At 43.1% G+C, this 17,334-nt stretch overlaps 1 protein-coding gene across 6 annotated transcripts in view; it reads right to left on the bottom strand.

The window, feature by feature from the left end:
• The window catches only part of ESAM (endothelial cell adhesion molecule), a 78,508-nt gene that overhangs the window by 1,914 nt on the left and 59,260 nt on the right, over positions 1 to 17,334 (bottom strand). For 2 of the 6 annotated variants that reach the window (XR_009156457.1, XR_009156458.1), the window contains exons 2-7: positions 14,112 to 14,266; positions 8,212 to 8,425; positions 6,267 to 6,422; positions 5,569 to 5,691; positions 4,299 to 4,437; positions 120 to 2,804 (exon numbers count right to left, since the gene is read on the bottom strand). Coding sequence is in view for 4 of the 6 variants with exons in the window: in XM_058194190.1 (XP_058050173.1) it covers positions 2,333 to 2,804; positions 4,299 to 4,437; positions 5,569 to 5,691; positions 6,267 to 6,422; positions 8,212 to 8,425; positions 14,112 to 14,266 (1,259 nt within the window). In the remaining 2 variants the exon portion in view is untranslated. Of the gene's footprint in view, positions 1 to 22; positions 2,805 to 4,298; positions 4,438 to 5,568; positions 5,692 to 6,266; positions 6,423 to 8,211; positions 8,426 to 14,111; positions 14,267 to 15,803; positions 15,939 to 17,334 lie in introns of those variants that run through there. The other 4 variants (XM_058194189.1, XM_058194190.1, XM_058194187.1 and 1 more) reach the window with 4 other exon arrangements.

The following is a 17,334-nucleotide window of genomic DNA, read 5'->3' as shown; positions in this document are numbered from 1 at the left end:
TAAGACTTGTGGACTTCAATTCCCAGAGTTCCTCAGCCAGCTTTGCTGACTGAGGGACTCTGGGAGTTGAAGTCCACAAGTCTTAAAGGGACCAAGGTTGGAGACCCCTGGTCTAGAACCTCTACAGATCTGTGTGTCACCAGCTTCATAAAGACTGTGCCATCTGACAATGCTGAATTATACGATTACCTTGGATTAATAAGAAACGTTACCTTAGGGAAGCACTTTATGGCTCTATAAAAATGAATTTCTGTTGCAAAGCTACTATTTAGATTTATACATTTTAAAGGTGGCATCCACTTTTCAGTTTCAAAACCACCAAGTGTAAAAACCGGAGCACCTGCCAAATTATTGTCTGTTTCATATATTCCATTTATCTTATTCCTATCAAAAACCATTTCCAAGCATCTTCAGGGGAACACCAATACTTTGATCTCTTTTTGCATTTATGATACAGCCTTGGCAACTTCATGGCACTTATCTCTCCAAATAGTTCCATCCTGAGCTAAATTCATCTTGTCCATAAGGCTGCCAAATTAAATAATCTAGGATACCATTTCAGGAAAAAGGATATTACACAGCTAGTTGTATCCATTGTGAAAGATAACCTCTTGAATAAGGCTGCATTTATTTTGTACCAAACTTATTTCAGGAGGCATTGATACTACCTAATTTAGTGCCCAACAAGTGCAGGTGAATCTCCAAAGACTTGGATGGGCCTTCATAAGTGACGAATTTTAAAGTTGTCATTTTAAGGATTATTACAGAAATCTGGAATAATTGCATTAATTCATTCCTCACACCATTGATATTCCCCATTAATTCCATTAAAATGGTCTTTTCTTCAAATGTAATATATGGTGGCTTCTTCATACATATGGAAGTTTGTGTCTTCAAAAAGTTGCACACTTCTAAAATCAGTGGTGATCTAAAATCAGGTGTTCTCAAGAGGCAGCTGAAGGGTTTATGAATTAATTACCTTTGAAGTGACACCAAGAACTGCTTGTAGGCCATCAGCCCAACCAACAGTGAGACTGAACTGTCCTTTAGTTTCTTTTGGGGAGATGGAAGAAGGAGACAGGAATAACAAGAAAGGAAGTCACACCTCCACTTTGGCTGCAACTCTACCTATTGCTGAAAAACATTGTCTACAAGGAGCGGGTAGAAGATGGCAGCGGAGATTCTAACTCAATCATAGGGCCGGTTTAGCTCTGCCTGGTAAGGCCTGTTATTAAGAACACAAAGCCTGCAATTACTGCAGGTTCGAGCCCGGCCCAAGGTTGACTCAGCCTTCCATCCTTTATAAGGTAGGTAAAATGAGGACCCAGATTGTTGGGGGGGCAATAAGTTGACTTTGTAAATATATACAAATAGAATGAGACTATTGCCCTATACATTGTAAGCCGCCCTGAGTCTTCGGAGAAGGGCGGGGTATAAATGTAAACAAAAAAAAACAAAAAAAAAATTGTGATTTGTGCAGATTTATCTAATGTGTAGACCTTTGTCATGAAATCAGGTAGGTTTCAATTATCTTTACCTTCCCTTCCTAAGTGTCTGAACAGTTTCCCTTTGTGTGAGCTACTTCTTGAAAAGTAGGTGGGAAGGCAGTTTGCATACAGACTTCAGATCTATTTCCTTCTCTTATTCTAAGCCAAGTGGTGGGTTTCAATTTTTTTTACTACCGGTTCTGCGGGTGTGGCTTGGTGGGCGTGGCAGGGGAATGATACTGTAAAATCTCCATTCCCTCCCCACTCCATGGGAAGGTTACTGCAAAATCCCCATTTCCTCCCGAATAGCTGGGACTTGGGAGGCAGAGAATAGATGGGGGTGGGGCCAGTCAGAATTTTTACTACTGGTTCTCCGAACTATTCAAAATTTCCGCTACCGGTTCTCCAGAACTGGTCAGAATCTGCTGAAACCCATCTCTGCAGTAAACCACAGCTTGCTTCTCTTCCTCAACGTTAAGAGTCATGTTAGAGAACAAACATATTTTTATCCAGTTAAACCTTGTCTCTGTTAGGTAGATTCCCAGAGGAGATGGAATGGGGCTGGTGCACTAGGAAGAATAAGACTGGACAGATAAACAGAAATTCTTCTGGTTACCAAAATTTTTTTTAAAAGTCCTTTTCAGAAGTCCCGATAAGGTCTCACTTATGGCAAAGTCTTGACATTTGGTCACTTGAAGAACAAATCCAAGAACCCCAACACACACACAGACCCTGGACCTCCGCAGACAGGCTGGCGAAGCAGCACAATTCGCACCTGTCTCTTGACAGTGCTTGCGATGAGTCAAACCGATAGCCGCACAGAGAGCTATGGAGTTACAGCACATTTACACCAAAGATCCTGCCTGGCTTTGAGCAGGAACCATGACAGGTACTGCTCCCATGCGATTCAGAGTGGAAGCAGTTAAGCCTTGAGCAGTGGGGACAGGGGGCTCCTGTTGCTGAGGGGCCTGTGGCTGAGCCCTGTTTGTCCGGTGGAGGTTATTCCTGTGGATGGGCACATTGGCATGATGGCACTGGACCCCGTTGATCACTGGTGGAAAATAGAGGGGCAGCGATTGGCTGGAAAGGCTGGGTGTCGGTGTGAGGGTCCCATTTCTGGGGTCAGTGAAAGGGGCCTTGAAGCCCACCATGCTTCCTGCAGCAGTGGTGATGGAGGCCGTGTCCGAGGGGGGCCGGATGGGATAGGATTTGTGATCCCGGGTTGTGTTCATGGATGACAACGTTCCATTTTTGGAGAGTCCATCCGAGCAGGAATTTTTCACCCAGGAGAGCGTCTTGGGAGCTACAGCATCTTCCCTGCAGTGGAAAGGAAGTAATAAATGGAAAGAAAAATAGGGATCAATGAAGTTATTTTCCAATATTCCATTTCGATTCTGATCTATGATTTTTATATTTTAAGTCTTTTCAAAATCTTCAAAATTCAAACCAGGGGTCTCCAACCTTGGCAACCTTAAGCCTGGAGGACTTCAACTCCCAGAATTCCCCAGCTGTGGAATTCTGGGTGTTGAAGTTCTCCAGGCTTAAAGTTGCCAAGGTTGGAGACCCCTGATTTAAACTGTGTTTTCCATCAAATAGAGTATCTAAGTTGGTTTTGCTTTGCAAGGACTTATACTCCTATCTGTTTACTATAAAACTAATTCAATCATCCATGACAGGGGCCTCCTCAGAGAAAAAGAACCCACAACCACTATAGATTAACCATTTCACTGTTGCACAGTGATTTTACCTGTTGTGGTCTGCCAGCAGCCTAGGGAGCTGGCAGCAGAGTTGGACAGTGAAGAGTCTGGGAGGAACATGGGCCAGTCCTGGAATCTGGGGAAGACTTGTATAAGAGCTCTGCATCAGAGGCAGAGATGGGGCCAGGGCTATCTGGGAGTGATGCACAGATTCTGGAGTCCCCAGAGTTGGAAAGCAGAGAGGCAGAGTAACAGGAGGAGCCTGTTCCTAGTGCACACAGGCACAGAGCTGCCAGAAGGCAAGAGCAGCTAAAGCAAAAGGGACAACTCAGGAGTATGGCCAGGAGATGATTGGCCCCTCCCATAAGGCTTAAAAGAGAAACAAGGCACTTGGGCCTTTTGCAGGAAAGCAACGTTGCTAACTCTGTTTCCAGTTGGAATCTTTTTTTGTTTCTGAACTCCCTGGAGCTTTGCCAAGTAAGTTCTTTGGCAGGATGTCAAAGAAGATAAAGATTGGTGATTATCCTGAAAGACTTCTTCCGAAGGACTTTTTTTGCAATTAATTGGGACTGGAAATGATCGTAATTCTCAGCTGTTACAATGAAATAGGTTTTTTGGGGACTAATTGTGTATTGTAATGACTCAGTAAGCCTAGGTCACAACATTACCAACACAAAGTGTTTTCTTGTTGAAACTAGTCAGAAAGAACCAAGAGAAGGGAATATTTATAGCTCAGGTTGAACTCTGAGGTCCTTTGTGCTCTCTGAGCTTCGGCAGTTTTCTTGCAGACATTTCATCACCCAAGTGGGTAACATTATCAGTGCTACCTGGCACAGCACTGATGTTACCTAGTCGGCCAATGAAACATGTGGAAGAAAACAGCCAAACCCTGAGAGTACCAAGGACTGCACAGTTAAGAAGAAATACTGAAGATGATCCAAACACAATGTCTATCTTAGACATTTCTTCCAGATGCTCCAGGAGGCAATACCTACCATTCCTAGTCATTGGCTATAAAGAGAGTCAGGCTGATGGATTTTGAATCCAACAACATGTGGTGGACACTCTTTCCTAATTCTGCTATTAGCAATGCCAGATGTTCTACGTCACTTACTTGATTTCATTGGCTATATCCTCTTGGGCTTCCTTCTTTTTCTTTCGGTAGATAAACAACTGAAGTGTAAAAAATATGATCAGGCCAAGTCCAATGAGGGTCCCCACGACTGCACCAGCCACCACTGCTGTATTGGATGCTGCAAAAGGAGCCACAACAGTGAAGATGTTTTGGGTTTTTTTTAATTGAGATGGGAAAAAGATTTCAGCAATTCTGCCTATCTCGGCCTTTCTCAACCTCTTGCCTCTCTAGACATTTGGGCCTACTTAATCCTAATTAAAATCCTTTTAACCTCTTCACATCAAACATAACTGATTTTGGATGCAATCTCTGTGTGAACATTTAGGATGATTTATATATCATTGATATTAATCTTACTTCCAAAAAGGCTACACAGGACTGTTCTTCCAGATGGTTATCATAAACAGCTGTGAAATAGATTAGACTGGGAAATATTGACTGCTCAAATCATTTCATGAACAAATGAGATGGTTCTCCTTGGTTTTCCCTGTCCTAAATGCTCTCTGTGGACCATCACCAACAATTCTTAGCAATGCTGGCTGGGGAATTCTGGGAGTGGAAGCCCATATTCCTGTTGCAGAAACCGGGAGAGCAGGCAGGTTGAGGAAGGATGCCTTGATCACTACTTCACCTTGGCTGCTGATGCATGAATAGACTGTTAGGACAATGGACATTTCTACCAGGAATATGAACAGCATCTTTTAATCCAGATGGAACAATCATCACTACAAATTCCTAGCTAGGTGGACAGCTTCAATACATTAGCCATTTTGTTGTTGTTGTTAGTTGCGAAGTTGTGTCCAACCCATCGCGACCCCATGGACAACGTTCCTCTAGGCCTTCCTGTCCTCTACCATCCTCTGGAGTCCATTTAAGCTCACACCTACAGCTTCAGTGACTTCATCCAGCCACCTCATTCTCTGTCATCCCGTTCTTCTTTTGCCCTCAATCGTTCCCAGCATTAGGCTTTTCTCCTTCCTTCTCATTAAGTGGCCAAAGTATTTGAATGTCATCTTCACGATCTGGTCTTCTAAAGAGCAGTCAGACAGTAGCCAAGGAAACACTAATTTTCCTAAAATTTAATACCGAAGGTGTTTATTTCAAATGGAAATGGGAGACTGTTCTTAAGGATACACCTGATTGCAATGGTGATATTTTTATTTATTTCGACCTTCTCTTGCTCCTAAGATGTCCCATGCAAATGGAAGCAGAGTTGAGGGAGACCTTGGGCTGCCAAGAAGAAACTCACGTGGATGTACTTCCAGATTGAGGGTGCAGTTGGAATGGCCAGCTATGCTGGAGGCGTTGCAGAGATACACCCCAGACATCTCGACAGTAAGATTGGTCAACGTCAGTATCCCCTTCTTTGTATCTGGGGGAAAAAATGCCAAGCAAGTTTTAGAAAAACAGAACTGCATTTCAAGAGGACCCCATTAACTCTCCCTCAGTGACCTGGCTGAGCACCTAAATCAAGTTTTCCCATTACACTAAGCCAGGGTGTAGAACAATGTTTCTCAATCTTGTCAACCTGAAGACATGTGGACTTCAGCTCCCAGAGTCCCATGCTGGCTGGGGAATGCTGGGAGTTGAAGTCCACACGTCTTCAGGTTGCCAAGGTTGGGAAACCCTGGTAGAACTTGAGTCTAAGTGTCACAAAAAAGCTCCCTGGAGCTCATTCAGAAGTTTTCACCAGATGGTAATTCTAAAGGCGAATGAAGAAGAATATGAAATATTCAGAGAGTGATCCAACCTACAGTTTTGGATTAAATTCAATGCACGTTGAACTGGATCAAAACTCTGTTCTCGATTAATTTTCCCTTTTGTTTTGGAAAGCAGACTCAAAAGATACATGGCAATGTCTCCTCTCTTCACCCTAAACCACAACCACGTCCACCCTGCCCTGTCCAGCTGTGCTGGACTACAAACGCCCAGAGCAAAAACTCCTACCTTGTGCAGGTGCAAAGAAAAACTGGTAACTGGGCTCAGTCCGCTGCCAACGGTAAACTGGGACCGGTTTTCCAAAAGCAGATTTGCAGGACATGGTAATGTTGCCTCCAACCTCTGCACTGCCTTGAATCTGACACTTTGGTGGAGACGGTGGGACTGCAAAATAATGAGATCTCTTTTTTTATTAAAGAAATACCAAAACAAAACAAAACCCAAAAAAACCAACAACACCCATTCAATGCTTTAAAAGGTAGTTAATGGTGCCATCTACTGGCTGTAAAAAACATTGGTGTTAAACTTGAAAGGGGAAAAAGATTTGGGAAATGAATTCATGGATTCCATCAGCTTTCAAAGGGGGAAGAGATGTTGTTAGCCTGTTGCAGAACCCCAGATATGGAGGGTTCTTAAATATGAATGGATGCATCCAGTTAACTGTGGATTTAACTTTTTTAACCTAAAAAAGGAGAATCACTCCTTCTAGATCAGGGGTCTCCAACCTTGGCAACTTTAAGACTTGTGGATTCCAACTCCCAGAATTCTGGGAGTTAAAGTCCACAAGTCTTAAAGTTGCCAAGGTTGGAGACCCCTGTTCTAGATTCTATCCCATGGGAATTGTAGTGGAAGGAGGGGCAGAACCTGCCGGCAGACTTAAAGGAGGAATCAACCTAGAATCCTTAGTAGCCACAAGTAAACTAAGCCCAGCTTCCTTTGAATTCCATTGACCCTTATCCAATTCTTAGCAGCTGTTATTTGAGAAGATTCCTATGCCCATCGCATGAATAGCAATAAATCAGTTTAAGTGGACTTTCACGTGTGAAATCTGATCTTTTGCACCCAACAGGACTGTTCTGAAACAGCTCGCAAACTGAAACTTGGGTGCGCCTTGTAAATCGCTAGGCAGCTCGGCAGACTACAAAGCTGAACTAAAAAATGAACTGCTAGATTCCCAAGCTCAGCTGTGTGATTGCCGAAATTGAAAGATTGGCAACCATCTTTTCCTGATGCATCCGACTTAACTGACAACCGTAATGATGGTTGTAAAGCAGGTCATCACCTGGCCGACCCAATTTTTTGACCTTTTTTTTGTGGGGTGAGGGAATCATAAACTGAAGTCAATTTCCCCAGCAGGCACAAACTGAACCCACTGATGCTAAGGGCTGGTTTTTGCTGGAAACTGGAACAACAAAAACATTATAACTCACAGTCATGAGACTGTGGGGTGCTATAAATGATGATAAACTGCAGGCTGGTTGCCAACAGCCCAAAATACAGTCACGTGACCATGGGGGAGGGCATCCATCAGAACTTCAGAACTGGGTCATAAGGAGAGGGAGGTTCATTTTAACTTTGAATGAGTGCTAAGCGACCAATCATAACTCAAAGACTACCTGCATGAAAATGAAGTGTTCTAGGCCAGGGGTCTGCAACCTTAAACAAAGAGCCATTTGGACTTGTTTCCCACAGAAAGGAAAACACCGGGAGCCACAAAACCTGGGTGGGCGTGGCCAACTCGATGTCACTCACTTCCACCAGTTACATGACCACCTAGCCAGGTCCACCCAGCCGGTCATTAGGGCAGAGAACTAGTTGTTAAAAAACACGGGGAACCACAAAACCCTTTTGACATCCCTCCCTCCCTCTCTGTCTGTATCTCTCTCTGTTTCTCTCTCTCTCCCCCTTTCTCTGTATCTCTCTGTCTCTGCCCTGGCCGCTTCTCCATCCCCTGACATTGCCCTTAACTTCTCAGGCCAGGTGAGGAGTGACTGGAAGGGGAGGGCGAGGGGCGGGACCAGCCAGTGGTAGGATCACCCGACAGGGAGCCACAGCAGAGGGCTCAAAGAGCCACATGTGGTTCCAGAGCCACAGATTGCTGACACCCGTTCTAGGCGATCCAAGATCACATCTCCCCAACTAACCTCTGCAAAGCAGAAGGAAGTTGATTTACCTAGAACGGTGAGGTTGACAAGTCCGATGTTTCTTCCATTCACCGTACTGTCATCTGGAACATTCACGGTACACATATATTGGCCGGAATCCATTTCTTTGGTATTGTTAATTACAAGGGAGACATTGTGAAAAGGCATACGGAACAAAAATCCAAGTCGCTGCTTGAGATCGGGGTCTTCCACTTTGGTGGTCTCATACATAAAGGCCAGGATCTGGAACGCAGATCAAAGGATTCAGTGCTTTGGCTGAAACAGCAGCTGGCTGATATGAAACACAGCACATAATATGAAACTTGTCTGAATACACCTATGAAGGATGTATAGACTAGACCAATTATTCTCAAATTTGGCAGCTTTGTGTTGTTTGGACTTCAACTCCTAAAATTTTCCAACCAGCATGATCGGCTGAGGAATTCTGGCAGTTGAACTCCAGACTTCTTCAAGTTGTCGAGGTCAAAGAATACCCTATAACTTGGCCTCTTTCTCTTGTGTAGTCTAACATTGTCCGCTCTTTCATCTGTGTGATCCACACATCCTAAAGTTGCTGAGTTTGAGAAACTCTGGCATTAACTTTTCCCTACCATTTTTGAAGCAGAGACATTCTGTAACACTCATTTTTCCTCCCTTTCCTCCTGCTGATTCTTCTACTGTATCTTTATCATCAGTTTAAAGTAGTTAATACAGTCATTTCTTTCCCCTGTTTCAATCAGTCGCACACAACTCAGGGGCCAAGAACAGCAATAGCGGTGCAGTCCAAAGACTTCATTTTTGGACAGAGGAAGCCACATTTGCCTACAGATGGGATGTTCTAATCTTGACTCTTCCTGGTCAAATGAATCCAATTGACATGCATTGTAATGAACTAGAGTCACCCTGGGACTTTAAAGGGGAGAAAAGATTGGCTTTGATGCTCTAGCAGAGCTGGGTTGCCATAGTAACGTAAGATGCTTCTTTCCCCTTCATCACTAGTAGGATCTCTTTCTTCATAAAGCATCTGAATACCAACAATTACGAAGATCGGACGGAGAGGCGAAGGCAGCAAAACGGTGACAGGATTGCAGCCAGATCCTAAACCTGCTGTCAAGGAATGTTAGACGCCATTCCAGGGAATAAGCAAACTTATTTTTCTCTTCTTAAAGGAGCGGAAAGGTTTTGTGAATAGATCACAAAGTTCTTGACCTTGTCTACCTCAGTGAGTTGAGACCTGCTTATTGCAAAATCTTTATTCCAGCGACAGGCAATAGGAGTCTATAAACGTTTCGAACAGCAATAGCTAATGAAATTATGGATGCTCTCATAGAACATCTGCTGCAAGGTTGCCCCCTTTGCAAAAGAAATGTAATGGGCATTAATCAAAAGCTGAAATGAGGTCCATGTGTGAAAAACCAGAGGTTCTCCAAGATTCTTAAAATACCCCTTCTAATTGCTCAAGTTAATTTGGAGGTGGAGAAAACATGGCTTGATAGACTGAATTAGCCCTGTGCATTCACTTCTGCCCTCCCAGAAAGCAGGAACTGTGGTTTAAATTTGTAAGTGGTGGAGAATGCAGAGCGGAGGGATGCCACTGAAATGTCCTTCTACACAGACAACATGTTACAGGTGGGAGAAGTCCATCAAGGAATTACGCAGGAGCTCAAGTTTCTAAATGGGAGAACTTCAAAAGTGCCCAATTTATTGACTATTTACTGTCCCCCTCCTTTCAGGACACTTGAATGCTGAATCAAATTCCAAGCAATCTCCTGCACAGTATTTTTCAACCCTGGCATTTTAAGATGAGGACTTCAACTCCCAGAATTCCAGCAATGCCGGCTTGGGAAGTCCACACAACATGAAGTTGCCAAGGTTGAGAAAACTTGCTCTAGCATGTTCCTGAACCCCTCCCACATCTGTGGGAATTGCAGTCCACACATCTTAAAAGTTGCCATGGTTGAAGAACTCTGCTCCAGCATCTTCCTTGAAGAAGCAATCTGTAGAAGCTTGGTTCTTCAGCCTGGCTCTCAGCCATCCTTCCCGCCTTCTTCCTATCTTTTTCAAAGAGACGCAAAGGTGTCAATGCTACTTAGCACCTCTTCCGCTTGCATGGCTCATTCCCCACACAAAGCAGTGATAAGTCTAGCACATCAAACGGATGACGCTCGGTAGGCATAGCAACAGCAACAAACACTTCAAGATTTCAGCATGATACAAGAGGCCTCTGCCCATACGCATCAATGCATGAGCATCACATATGGTGGACAAGGCATCTGTACCAGTAATGGGTTTCAAATCCTGGTGCTACTTGTTCACTATCGATAGCACACAAGCACATGCGCAGTGCATTTTTGATGACATCTGGGCAGGTGGGCGGAGCCTCCCGCTGTCACTGCCGCTCCCAGTTTTCCCAAACCGGGGTGAACCGGGAGCAACCCACCACTGATCTGTACCCTTCCTAACCTCTTTTCTATGCTCCCTGGAGACCCTTAGCTTAAGCAGCCAAACGTCATGGCCAAAATTATGAATTTTGTGTGCGTGATTTCTTCCTTTCCATAATTTGGGGTAAAATACAGGTAGTCCTTGACTTGCCATTTGCTTAGTGACCGTTCAAAGTTACAACAGCACTGAAAGAAGTGACTTATGACTGTTGTCACATCCCCATGGTCATGCGATCAAAATCCAGGCTCTTGCAAACTGGTTGTAGTGTCCAGGGGTGTGTGTGTGTGTGTGTGTGTGTCACGTGATCACCTTTTACGACCTTCTGACAAGCAAAGTCAAAGGGGGAGCCAGATTCACTTAACAACAGTGCTTCGCTTAACAACAGAGGCAAGAAAGATTTATTTATTTATTTATTTATTTAATCATATTTATATACCGCCCTATCTCCCGAAGGACTCAGGGCGGTTAGTAAAATTGGGCAAAATTCACTGAATAACTGTCTTGCCTAGCAATGAAAATCTTGGGCTCAGTTGTGGTTGTAAGCCAAGGACTGCCTGTATACAGCATTCCTTCTTCTCACATAAAATTGAATGCATTTATTATGCCCCTTAAAATGAGCCTTCTCCCTTCTCCACCCTTGCCAAAGCAGTGCTGCCATCGCTTCTGTGCCCCTGACCACCCTCCTATCTTTAAGACGATTGTGCAATTCCCACTTGCACGTAGAGGCTCTTAATTTCTGAATCCGTTGGCAGCCGGCTTCCATTTTAAGTCAACTCACCCAGCTATATAACATCGGGGGATAATACTTGCTTTTTTTGCCTTCATCAATCTTCGGGGTCCAAATGTGTTACAGGCTGCAAAGTGCTCTGAGAGACACTCAAGGGGCACAAGCAAGCCAAGTGTGCAAAAGTGAGGATACTCTCCTATCCCGAAAACGCCCACCCAGATTTGAGGGGAAACAGAGTCACTGTTGAGCAATGAGCTTCAAATCATGGTGGCATTGCGTTCCCTAATTCATTCTCCCCATAAAATGAAAATGTTGATTTCTGAAGTGTCCCCAGCTGCCTAAGTCTATATTCTCCAAAAAAAAGACATATAAATTAGGAGAAGATTCCCGAGCATGCTTTTTAGCACTCATATTTTTTTTTTTAAAAAGATACTTTAAGCCCTTGATTTTTTTTTTTTATGTTGATTTTTTACTCTGAGTTAGATGCAGTCTGGAAACTTGATAGAATTAGGATGCAACCCAACTGGGGGAAAAAAGTAATAATAAAATAAAAATGAAATAAAAAAAATTAAACAGCCTTAACATTAGATTGACTTAAATGGTCACTGAATAACTCTAAGGATTTCAGTGAACCAAACTTAAAAGTGAGGAAGTTTTAAGCAGATTGACATTTTTCTATATATGTGGGCTGTACTGACATCTGTGTGATGTAATTCTGCTTATTTATCTTGGCATGGCATTAATCAATGATTGAGGAGGAGATATATTTACTGTCATCTATTTTTACATTAAAAAACAGCTCGTCTTTAAGAAAGAGTTCCCTTCAATTTTACATGTTTCCATCTGAAGTTTGCTATGGGATCCAGTTCTGACGTTGTTTGACTCACAAGAATTTTTGACACAGGAGGGACAAGTTGGGCTAAGACGGGGGTCTGCAAACTTGGCTCTTTTTCTTTGCTGGCTGAGGAACTCTGGGAGTTGAACTCCACAAGTCTTAAAAGAGCCAAGTTTGCAGACCCCTGGGCTGCAAAAGGACCAAATACAGGGGGTCCGTAAGTTAGTCAAACTGTTAAGTAAATCTGGTCCTCCCCATACGGGACCACCTGCTGCTACCGAATACCTCTCACTGAGGTATCACAGAGAGGGACTCCTCAGGGTGCCGTCAGCCAGGCAGTGTCGTTTGGCGACACCCAGAGGAAGGGCCTTCTCTGTGGGGGCTCCCACCCTCTGGAACGAACTCCCCCCAGGACTTCGTCAACTTCCGGACCTCCGAACCTTCCGCCGCGAGCTTAAAACACATCTATTCATCTGCGCAGGACTGGACTAGATTTTAAATTTATATTGGTTTTAATGGGTTTTATTATTTATATTGTTCTTTTTTAACTATTTGGCTATGTGGAATAAGTTTTTTAATTGATATTTTATTCTGTATTTATATGTACCTTTTTATTTGCCTGTGAACCGCCCTGAGTCCCTAGGGAGATAGGGTGGTATACAAATGCGATAAATAAATAAATAAATAAATAAATAAATAAAAATTGACTTTGCTTGTCAGAAGGTCGCAAAAGGGGATCACATGACCCTGGAACACTGCAAATGTCATAAATATGAGACAGTTGCTAAGGATCTGAATTTTGATCCCATGACCATGGGGATGCTACAATGGTCGTAAGTGTGAAAACTGGTCATAAGTCACTTTTTTCAGGGCCGCTGTAACTTTGAACGGTCACTAAACAAATTGCTGTAAGTCGAGGACTACAGTACATGTAACTACTAGAGAGACTACAAAAATCCATTGTAGTCTTCAAGTGGTCATCGTGATTCGTGCCACTTAGTTTTGGCAGCTCAAGTCTTCTTCCCAGTAGGATACTGGTACTCCTCAATTTATGACCACAACTGAGATCAAGGGGGATGTTACATACAGATCACCACACAGATGTAGATTTTCTCCATGTCACCAGGTGGCCCAAGATTTCAGCTCAAATGGAGAACCTCATCATGGGATTCGTTGCTATGGCCATTAAGCGCATAGTTTGAAGCAGTGGTGGATTTCAACATTTTTTACTACTGGTTCTGTGGGTATGGCTTGGTGGGCGTGGCATGGCTTGATGGGCGTGGCATGGCTTGATGGGCGTGGCATGGCTTGATGGGCGTGGCATGGCTTGATGGGCGTGGCATGGCTTGATGGGCGTGGCATGGCTTGATGGGTGTGGCATGGCTTGATGGGTGTGGCATGGCTTGGTAGGCATGGCAGGGGAAGGATACTGTAAAATCTCCATTCCATCCCCAATGCAGGGGAAGGTTACTGCAAAATCCCCATTTCCTCCCGATCAGCTGGGACTCGGGAGGCAGAGAATAGATGGGGGTCAGTCAGAATAGATGGTGATCAGTCAGAATTTTTACTACCGGTTCCCCGAACTACTCAAAATTTCTGCTACCGGTTCTCCAGAACCCACCTGCTGAAACCCACCTCTGGTTTGGAGCCCATATGGAAAGGAGGAGGTCATTTAAATGCTTATTCTGGATTAGTACATATTAGTACATATAACTCAAAGTGATCCATTCAAGAAATCTACAAATGTCTCTTTTGGTCAGATGGAGCCTTCAAATTACTATCTTTATTTCTGTAGTGTTGGGCCATTGATCAGTTGACTGGGTTGCTAAACTCCACTCAACGTTTTTAGAAGCCTATCAGTTGCCAGTTTCTAGAAACAAGAACAGACAACAGATTTTTCCAGTCTTGACAAAGTGAGACAATACCTGAAAACGCTCCCCAGGTCTTTCCCTGTGCCAGGTGACAAAGGGAACACTGACACTGGTGGACGTATACCAGACGGGAAGTATGGCCTGCTGTCCTTGGATCACGGTCACTGAAGTTTGTCCAACTTCCACTTCCAAGACAGCAGAAGACAGTCCTGCAAGGACAAAAGAAATACAAGCGCTGGTTACAGGAAGTCCTCAACTTATAGCCATTCATTGAGTGACCATTTTGAAGTTACAATAGCACTGAAAATGGTGACCTAAGACCATTTTTCACACTTATGACCACTGCAGCATCTCTAGGGTCATATGATTGACATTCAGATGCTTGATAACTGGTCGTATTGATGACGGTTGCAGTGTCCCAGGGTCATGTGATCATCTTTTGTGACCTTCTGGCAAGCAAAGTCAGTGGGAAAGCCAGATTCACTTAACAACAGTATTACTAATTTAACAATTGCAGTGATTCACTTAACAAATTTATCACTTAGCACAGGGTCGGCAACCTTAAACACTCAAAGAGCCAGAAAGTTCCTAACCAGAAGCCCACCATTCAATTCTGAAGCCAACCAGAAGTCCAGTTCCCCCACCATAGAAACTCCTCCTAGTGTGGCATCATTTTTCCTCTTCTGACCAGAAGTCCAGTTCCCCCACCATAGAGTCTCCTCCTAGCGCGGCATCCTTTTTCCTCTACCTGCCCTAACTGAAAGCCCTATCAATTGTGGAGCAGACCAGCAACATCAGAGGGATGAAAGAGCCACATGCGGCTCCAGAGCCGCAGATTGCTAACCTCTGATTTAGCAACATAAATTTTGGGCTTAACTGTGGTCATAAATCAAGGACTACCTGCATTTACTATAGTAATACAGTATAAAGTATGGACACGTAATGAGTATTGTGTGAAATCATCTGAGAGAAACAAATATCTACAGAGAGTTTTCACTGAGGAGAAAACTACATGTAACTTAAATGTGTTCAGACAAGACAAAACTGTTTGGATGACCCAGACAAGGGATGCTGTTAATTTTGCAGAGAATTTAGGCTATTTCCTTCAGGGAAATACTTCTATTTGGGACAATGGGTTGGCTGGGGAATTCTTGAAGTTGAAGTCCACACTTTAGAAACCAGTTCAGGTTGAGAAACACTAAACTAGAGTATCTGTGGAGATTCTCAGTCATCCAGGTTATGGTTGTCCCAAAGGTGCTTTTTCAAAAGGCAACTGGACTTTCTGGGTTTGTTTGTTTTTTGAAGATGTTTTGTTTCACACCTAAGAAGCTTCTTGGATGAGAAGCAAAACATCTTCAAAGAAAAACCAGAAAGTCCAGTTGCCTCTTGAAAAAGCACCTTTGGGGCTGAACTAGAGTGTTTTCTTCTGGTCTACTAAGTGGACCTTTTGATTGTTGGTTTGCCTGGTTTTTTTTAAAGAATGATATCCCTTTCTTGAAGTCTATTCCTGACTTGGCCCCTTAGGATCTTACCAGTTCCATACATAAAGCACTAGAGCTTAGAGGAGTCATTGCAAGATGCTTGCCACTAATTTCAAATGACACCGAACATTAAGGTGAATGATGGCGTCTGAACTGTGAAATTAAACCAGTGAGAGGCAGATGAGTCTGAGAATCTTTCCTCGGGATATTTAACAAGAAAAAATAATCTCCGCTCCAAGAACCACAAAACAATTGTAGGTTTTACCTCACAATCTTGTTGCTAAGGATTTCGACACTAGCTGCATCATGTTGCTTTATTTGAAGTGACCTCTGAACTTCCAATCATTATTTCCATCAACTCCCCAGCTCCCCCATCCAGATTTTTCCCTATGAAGAGGTGGAGACTTTTAGTATTATTAGCAAATTGCCAGCATTTTTCCCTCAGTGGAATTTTACCTCTTTCTGACGGAAATGCACTGAATCTGGATCATTCTGTATATCTCTGATTTATTAGCTAGGCTTTGTGGAAAACCATTCCCAAAAGCAACTGTTAAAAACAACACAATAAAAACAACTAACTAATGAATGGTTGCCATCTTTCAATGCCCACCATGAGAGACTGGCTTTAAAAAATAAAACAAACTTAATCACACTTGGAAAAGCTGCTAGCCTCCCTCATTAGTATTTCTATTTTGGGAACATGGTTGTTTTTTTTAAGCCAGAAGAAGGCAATTTCTCCCTGAAATTCAGAGCACTGAAAACTTAAATTGTAAAAGCATTTTTGATCACCATTTTCTATAGCACAAATATCTGATACCACCCCACCCCCATGGCAGATTATTCTGTACAGGTAATCCTCAACTTTTAACCACAACTGAGCCTAGAGTTTTTGTTGCTAAGTGAGACAGTTGTTCAGTGAGTGCTGTAATGGTCGTAAGAGTGAAAAATGATTTGACGTCCCTTTTTCCAGCGCTATTGTAACTTCAAATGGTCACTAAACATATGTTCGTTAAGTCGAGGAGTACCTGTAGAAAGGGGGAAAGAAAAAAAAAGGACAGGTTACAATTCAAAATTGTAAGTCTTAGATCTGCTTGTGGGCCTTCACATTGTGGATCTGCACTTCCTATGAAACAGCTTCCAAATCAGTTACAATATTGGAGAGCTCTTGATTCATAAAGGTACAATGGGATGTTCTGCAGCTTTTGATACCCCCTGATTACGCTTGGAAACAGAAATGATGGAGTTGACTTCATCACGTAATGGGTTTCTCTCTTCAGTGAATGAAGTTGTCCTTGTGGGACATGCCCTCCACTTCTTCTCAAGTCTTGAGTGAGAGGAAAAGTGTTTCTAATCTACTTCATTTCAGGGATGTATCCCTTGGGAGACCAGGATAGTGAAGAGGTCAGAAAAGATGAATAACTGGGATTCCTTCTGTTTTCCTATGAAAAGGTTTGGGGCAGATCATTCCACCAAGCAACATCAAGAGGAGATGACATAGGAAGTGAGGGTCTACAGGAAGACCACAGCCATCAGCCTCCTTGCTTCCTGATCTATTTCTACATGGTCATTCTATGTATTTCTTTTTATATCAAGCCTTTTAGGTTGTAAACCTACTGGCAACAACTGTCCTCCTCTGTAGTTTCTCTGGAAGCTTTGTTGGATGAAGAAAAATGTTATATATATATATATATATATATATATGTATGTGTGTGTGTATGTGTGTGTGTGTGTGTGTGTGTGTGTGTGTAGGTCTTTGGTTATTCAGGTTTTCTCCCGCGTAAAATTGGAGGTGTCTT

The sequence above is a fragment of the Ahaetulla prasina genome, chromosome 9 (assembly GCF_028640845.1).
Source record: "Ahaetulla prasina isolate Xishuangbanna chromosome 9, ASM2864084v1, whole genome shotgun sequence".
Lineage (NCBI taxonomy): Eukaryota > Metazoa > Chordata > Lepidosauria > Squamata > Colubridae > Ahaetulla > Ahaetulla prasina.
This window is presented reverse-complemented; position numbering and strand designations above follow the sequence as displayed.